This window comes from Dinoponera quadriceps, unplaced genomic scaffold (assembly GCF_001313825.1).
Source record: "Dinoponera quadriceps isolate SergipeBrazil2010 unplaced genomic scaffold, ASM131382v1 scaffold1565, whole genome shotgun sequence".
In the NCBI taxonomy this organism is placed as follows: Eukaryota; Metazoa; Arthropoda; class Insecta; order Hymenoptera; family Formicidae; genus Dinoponera; species Dinoponera quadriceps.
In genome coordinates, this window is record NW_014556124.1 from 2,078,747 (window position 1) to 2,086,511 (window position 7,765).

The 7,765-nt window shown below is 42.8% G+C and overlaps 2 protein-coding genes across 2 annotated transcripts in view; one reads left to right on the top strand and one right to left on the bottom strand.

Annotated features, from left to right (window-relative positions):
* Positions 1 to 407: 407 nt before the first annotated feature.
* Positions 408 to 2,264, bottom strand: LOC106746841 (cyclin-related protein FAM58A). The gene is made up of 6 exons (XM_014623916.1): positions 2,062 to 2,264; positions 1,600 to 1,733; positions 1,409 to 1,506; positions 1,041 to 1,259; positions 746 to 976; positions 408 to 677 (listed from the first exon to the last, which is right to left on the bottom strand). Exons 1-6 carry the CDS (start codon positions 2,097 to 2,099, stop codon positions 582 to 584), a joined length of 816 nt encoding a protein of 271 aa, XP_014479402.1. The 5' UTR covers positions 2,100 to 2,264; the 3' UTR covers positions 408 to 581.
* A 1,116-nt stretch (positions 2,265 to 3,380) lies between these two features.
* The window catches only part of LOC106746823 (eukaryotic translation initiation factor 4E-binding protein 1), a gene marked incomplete at its 3' end in the record, with an annotated part of 6,502 nt that continues 2,117 nt past the window's right edge, over positions 3,381 to 7,765 (top strand). The window contains 1 exon segment of the mRNA XM_014623884.1: positions 3,381 to 4,041. Within this exon segment, the coding sequence (XP_014479370.1) occupies positions 3,900 to 4,041 (142 nt within the window). The 5' untranslated portion in view covers positions 3,381 to 3,899.

The following is a 7,765-nucleotide window of genomic DNA, read 5'->3' on the forward strand; positions in this document are numbered from 1 at the left end:
ACGAGAGCTTTCCAGCAAGAAGCACAGTTTTACACGGTGAGCACAAAGCTACTTTATTGGTTACGTAGTATCTAAGTTATCTCCTAAGATAATATGTTATAAAATCCGCGAATTTGATTTGGTGTACGCTCTTAATCTTGGTTGAATCTGAGAGCGCACACCAATCAGATTCACGATTTTATTCGCAACTGCAAAGCTGCTTTCTCTGCTGAACGCAGCCATAGATAACCGTTACTCGGTGGTTGTACGACGGATCACCGAATACGATCGCTGTTTCGTTATTTTTTTAATTATTCCTTCCAAACATAATATATTCAACGACGCAATTCGCAGAGTACGCATAAGGTCTGTTCGTTTTCGCTGCACCACTGAACTAGTGCAATAAGTTGAAGTGAGACAACCTATACTTATCTCACTTCAACTTATTGCACTAGTTCAGCGGTGCAGCGAAAACGAACAGACCTATAATTTTATATTTAACGTTACAATATAGCACACCTGTACAATATAAATTGTCCCATGTTGACATAAAAAGGATGAATGATCATACAAATTATTATCGCGATACAAATATACACTCATTAGTTGTCTCTCGTTTCAGGTTCATCCTCATATGCTGACATAACTTTCTCCATAATCTCCCATAGTTTGTCCCTCGTCAGATCTTTGCAGAAAACCTATTGTAACAAATGTACAATGAATTACAATTGCAATCTAGCATCACGTGAGAATTCCGTATACTTACGTTAAACCATGGTTGTTGGTCACACTCATCCATCAAAGGTACGACCACACCGTAAATTTGCAGCGACAAATTGATGCAGGCTATCGCAATTAAATTCGGTGGATAATCAAGAATAGCCGGGGAATGATGGAAATCTTGCAGCAATGCCATACTGGTTTTGGCGACTGGATACTTGAACCACTCCTCTTCGCCAAACCAGGCTTGCAAAGACCGTAAATAGTGAAGCATATACTGTAATAATGCAACATAATTATTGACGCATACAAATTAGGGATACATATCTGCAGTGTTTTACCTTGTGCGGATGTACAGGCGTGACTTGAAACTTCAGCATCCTCATAATTAAAAGCTCAGCTTGAACAATTGCATCTCTCATACTCCAATACTGATCTCCAAGATCCAACGGCTGAGATCCTCTATGAAGAGTATTGTACGATACATTCATTACATCTCTTATTTTCAGACCGTCATCTTTGGCCTTACCAGCCAGGTAAAGGCAAGTTGCACCTATCAGCTAAATTAAACAGAAAGATTAAATAAAATTTATTTTTGAAAAATATACGTTATAAATGACATAGTTGTGAGATCTGATATAATTGTTAATATAGTTTGTGAGACATTTTAGAGAAACATATGTATATAGTCAATATGAATTGTTCTTACATAATTATCATATCCTTGCGGAGTTGCTTCCTTTATGAATCTGTGATACAGTGTCGCAGCAGTCGCAATTGTCAACGGATGAGCTTCCAATTTCAATCCTAAAATCCAAAACAATTTCCAAGTAATTTATGTTCGTTAAAACTTAGAGATTATTAGTGCATAAGGTATTAGTGAGGTATGAGTGAATTTACCACATTCGAAAATGAATCGTGAAATTGTGAAACTGTCGCTCGATTTCGTATAATCGATTGTAACACTCTTTTGTAAAGTGTTTCTCTTCTCACGTTGCATCGCAAGGACGTCGATCACATCCTTCATCTTGGAGCTGCGGAATAAATTGTGTAACTAATATTAACCCACTAGCTGCCACGATCCCCATTTGGGGCTCAAAACAAAACATAATTTGAATATAATTATACTGTTACACAACTTTTTGTGTATATATATAACTTATCCGGCCAAAAATTAAAAAAAAAAATTTGGCAGTTAATGGGTTAATAAGCGTCATTCGACTGACAAAATGAACCTTTTTCGTGAGGCTAACAATCAAATTTCGCGCGAAAAATACGCGAATAAAGTTACATTTCATCATAAAAGCAAACCAACACACACATAACCTTGTTTCGTTAATGTTCATCGGAAACTTATTCTACCTGAGAGTCTCAGTGCTAGTTGGTTCTGTGGGATTCATTTTCCTCGTGGAGCGGGAGTCTAGTCTTGAAGATTGTGTGAAGGATTCAATAAATCGAAGTAAAATAGGAATATGTCTCTCAACGAAAAAGACGCGATTGTTCGATCGTATGTAATCATGTATCCCACGTATATATTCGTTCCGTTATACGACCGGAATAAAGCCGGCTTCACACAATATAGCAAATGTAGGCGAACGTGAACTATTTTATACGTTGAGCGTCATTTATCACACTAGCGGTTGCCAATTGCGTCGCGCCTATGCCTACATCTACGATTATCTCTTGACCAATCAGAAAGGAGATGCTAGTGATTTGATTAATCAAGAGACGCGGACGTGATCGATAATCGCTAGTATGATACGGGCATCATCAAATCAAAAATGCCATCAATATATATTTGTAGAAATCATTGAACTAAAGAACATATTTAAATGAGCACTGGCGTGATGGGGGTCTGTTAAGCCCGTATCAGACGACGGATTGGAGATTGAGATTGAATTGAAATTTGACCAATCAGTGTAAAGTTCACTAAATTTCATTAAATTGAATTCAGTTAACTGATTAGCCAAATTTAATTTAATCGCAATCCCCAATCCACAGTCTGATACGGGCTTTAGAGAAACTGTGCGACAAAGGCCACGTCTAAATAGTATCTCGCTCTCTATCTTATTAACATGTATAGTCTATATAGGGTAAGATAAAACAGACACAAATAGATAAAGACAAAAATACTGCTTAGATATTTTCTCTCTCGGCATGAAGTCATCTGTCAGAAACAAAGGCAATGCTTATTCCCAATATGTTCTTTAATTCAATGATACAATCTTATGCATAGTTATAAAACATTAATCATGTTGAATTATGAAACGAAACTTACCAGATACATTGAAAATCAGGCGGTGTTCCAACTAGCAGCATTAGACAGCGTTTCTGTGTTTAAAGCGTGATTGGTCAATTTATTAAGGCTTAAGGCATAAAACACTTATTGTGAACCGACACTAAAGCGAGGTCTACAATGAGAATTTAAGTTCTAAGCCTTAAGAAATTGACCAATCACAGTCGATTATTCTCTTCACGTTCGATTGTAATTGGTCAATTTCTTAAGACTCCAAGCTTAAAGCACCTATTGTAGATCAGGGGACTCGCAACGCACAGTGCGTGCACTTTTCGAGACCACCATTTTCCCCCCTACTTGCATTTTCGTTCCTTTTCTGGTAGATCCGTCGCGCTACCACCTCCATAGCGTTCATATTTAATGACCACGACGAAGAGACGAAGCATCGCGCCACGGTGAGGGAGGTGGGAAGGCTTTATATAAACGGAATCCTCGTTTATCGCGCCACATCGCGTCTCCCCGATCTATTGTAGGTTATGTCGCGCTGAATTCGTGAGAGCGAGGTGAAAATTCGTATATTTGGGATCAGAAGGAAGAGCGATCGCACGTGTGAGGACCACCCGGATCAATTTGGTGCACCAAGTAACCACACGCTCTCCCGACGAAGTCGCTCGCGTTGCTTCTATTGTCGACTGAAATTTACGCACACTTTTGTCGAGATCGCGCGTCTTGCTAGTCGGTCTCCCCGGATTATTGCGCAGCAGATACTCGGCTTCTTATCGCTGACCCATCTAAGAAGCGTCTCAAGAACGCGGATCAGTCACAAGAGTTTCCCTTTGTTTTCGGCAAATTGATTGCGTCAGACGCAAGGGAAGTCGCGAATCGACGGAGAGCTTAGAGAGAGAGAGAGAGAGAGAGACAAAGAAAGAAACAGTAACACCGAGAGGAGAGATAACACAGCACGATGTCGGCATCTCCGATCGCCAGACAGGCCACCCAGAGCCAGAGCATACCGTCCAAGAGGATCGTCATCCACGATCCCAATCAGCTGCCGGCTGATTACTCGTCCACTCCCGGGGGCACGCTCTACTCCACGACACCGGGAGGTCAGTTGCATCAGTTAATTGCATTCACATCTCTTTCTCTCTCTCTCTCTCCTTTTTGCTCTTCCTTCTCCCAGGCTTGCCATTGGCCTGTTCATTTTAACTCAACTAATGCCGCACTGGAATTTTCCCAGGCAATACAGTCTTAAATCGAGACACAAGACGTCGAAGAATATATCTTTGATACAGCTTTTTAAGACGTCTCAAAGATGTCTTTAAGTCTTACGTCTCTATTTTAGACATTGTACTGTCTGGTTTCGTTCCTTTTCTATTCAACGTTAAGTTGTACGCTTGTCTCGCTTTAAAGACGAAGGCCCGTATTCTAAGTACTTTTTATTGGTAAAAATGCCTCAGGCATTTATAAAGTGGCTCAGAAGCCACATTTGAGACGCTTTTAACGATAAAAGGGAGAATATGGAGTAAAAAATGCGATCTAGTTTTGGCCAAGACGAACAGACCTCGTGAGATACCGAGTCTGGTGCAGCGACCGACGCTTGTTATTAATAAAATCACGCCGCGACCGCGTGCGCAACCTGCGAAAACGGCGAGCGCGATCGAAATTGGAGCGCAGAAGGCGCGCGGGCGGAAGCGAGAACGTCGCGGTCGTTCGAAACGCCGGTGTGTGATCGGTCGGCCTCGCATTCTTATCGCCGACAATCCTAACGCGGCGATGAAACCGAAGAAGTAGCGCTTGCGCCACGCGAATTAATTAATGTAAAATATTTCCGATCGCGCGGAGAGAAGGAGAGAGATCTTTTCATCCGGCTGTCGATCGGCGGATTATGGCCGCGCTTAAGTCGCGAAATTGAGACGCACACGCACGTTCGCGATCCGCCACGCAGACGGATAAAATCAATATTTACAGATGTAGAAATTACTCATCCTCCGAGCGTGCAATTCGGCCTGCAGGCGCAGACGGTTGATAAGTTTTCGGAGAGCGCGAGAAAAGGACAAGAAAAGAGAGAGAGAGAAAGCGAGCGAGCGAGCGTAAGCAATCGCAGAGACGTTGACTCGCAGATATCGATATATTGTTTGGGGTCCCGGCGCGCGGCCTCGATAAACAAACACATACACACACGTGCGGCGCGTCGTCGCCAAGGCCGTTGTTATTTACGCATCGCGCAATTGTCACAGTCGTGGCACATAGTGGCGATTATTGTCGCTTCTTTCGCGACGACGATGAATGTATCGTTATATAATTGCGCATTTCGAGAGGGAGCCCGATCGATTATTTATCGCGCGGGACGCGCGACGAGTCGCAATAACAACTCGCGCTCGTTTCACTTGTGCGGATGTGTTCCACATTTAGCTGAAGTAGCCGCGTAGTTATCAGTCCGCGATAACATTGCGCGCGACCTTGATATTAAACTTACGAGGCTGAAACTACAATCTCTCGGGGCAGACGCGCGAGAGATGCGCGCGCGCGCGTAGCTATTGCGTTTTCAGCACGAGCAGAAGCGTGTGCGCGGTCTATCGCGCGCTGGTGTGTTTACGTTTCTGCGAATGCGTCGCGGTCACTTGTATCGAAAGGAAGAGCGAGCGGGGCGAAGATGGATAACAGCTTTGTTACGCGGGAAAAAAGAGCGCGTTCGTTCGCTCGCTCGCTCGTTCGTTCGTGCTTTGTCGCACGTCGCGCGGAGTAAACGTCGTCGGGAGATCAACTACGGGGGGAAAAGTAGAGAAAATTGAACAGAGAGAAGGTCGACCGGAGAGAAGAGCTCAGACACGATGGTCCATATTCTGAACTCGCTTCTATCGATAAAATGCCTCTAGAAGTAGCTCGGAAACCATCTGGCTGAGAAGCCACATTTAAAAGCACTTTTATCGATAGAAGTGAGTTCAGAATACGGAACAATAAAAAGAATAAGGATTTTCTAATCGCTGACTTATCGATTCGAGATAATATTTTGTGCCTTAAGTCTTTGTCCTTAACGCACAATGACTGTCTTATGCCTTGAGTCTAAAAAGTCGTTTGTGATAAAAAGACAAACCGCTGTATAATGAAAAGAAAGTTAAAGGTGACAATTTAGACAAAGATTGAGGATATAAAACATTATCTTGAAAATATAAGTCATCTGTTGAGAACCTAAGAAACAAAATTAAACTTCAACATATAGACAACCGTATCTAATGATTATTAATATACAAATGAAGGTCGATTATCGATCGATAATTGTCGAGAAAATGATAAAAATATTAATGATAACAATAGACGTTTATTGGAAAATAGTAAAAGCGCTTTCGTTTGAAAACGTTCTCATATCTTAGCTCCGGTTGCACCAACGTTATTTTGGTTTTAAGCGAGGCTCAAAACATTAAATTTTGCCAAAGTAAAAGCGATACCTAAAATACTGTTTAGTACAACAAATTTAAGTAAGACAAATTTGAAGTTTTAAGTTTCGCTCAAAGCCAAAGTAAAAGGTTGGTGCAACCGGGCCTTACTCTCTGTTCCTTTTATTTATTGTGTTTTAAACTACGGTTTATTCCTAGAATTTATTCCTAATTCCCTGTATTTAATTCCTTGCTCCTTGTTCCTTTCATTGTGTCTAGACTGTGAACGTATCCTCAACAAGCAGATTCCCGTACGATCGCTCGGGAATGGAAATAATAATGAGCGTTAATGAGAAAACCCGCGAAGATTTATCAGCTTGAACGATTAAAGCGGAGATACCGCCTCTGAATACGAAAGGATAACACGGCGATAACATGAGATTCGAACGTTCTCCAATGCAACGAAGTTTCACAACGTACAATCACTTCGGTATAAACACTCCGTATGCATAATTTACTTCTTAAAAGCCTGTTATCGTTCGCGCACTCGACTCGGACTTACGCAGGCGATTTTAAATTCAAATCACACCTTAGCTTCAGATTGGCGGTAATGCGCGCGTGCTTTCAATACGGCGCGACTACATTCCATGCACGACAATCGACTTTTCTGATAACAAGCTTTCTTATAAAACGGCATTCCGATGATCTCTCTCTCTCTCTGTATTATCGTTTTTTAATTGCGAACGGCGCACGGTAGAGCCGCTCCGTGCACGGAGACGCAACGAACGGACGTAACGAGGCACTTGTAACACCTCGAGTGAGCGAGCGCAATGTTTTTGGCGCAATGTTCAGTGATTTAGCCAAGGCCGAATCACTATGTACGCTCGGTATGTATGCTCGACAACATCGCCCGATGTGATCGGTGACGCGTAATGTTTATCGTTGGCGCAGCACGTTAAAAGTCACGGCTTTGAAAACAACGTATGCGCAGGAGCGAAAACTCGGCTCCCGCCGAGACCTTCGAGATAACTTTAGCTTCAATCGCGAGACACGCACGATCCTTCCGTGCGTAGTACGCGTTCGTTTTCGTGCTCAATCGCACAACAATGTCTCACGTAAACAATAACGGACAACAAATTGTTATTGCGCTGATTCGAATGAAGCAGAGAGACAGAAGGGGGGGGGGGGGGAGACCGATAGGCAATTCACATCGTTATTGTGTTCTACTGAAATTCCGCCGAGCCGTCAATGTTGGCGCTCGTGATCTCGCTGGATCGGAAATAGCTCTTTTCTTTTTTTTTACACGCCTCGTATCGCGCACCGACGTGCAGAAAAAAGGCAGTATTTGCGCGGAGCGTGCGCCCAAATATTTTTTTTTTCCACACTACGTGTACAGGGTGTGGCGTGGAACGACGGCGAGACAATGTCGCTGACGAGGCGAGATTCCCCCCCCCCC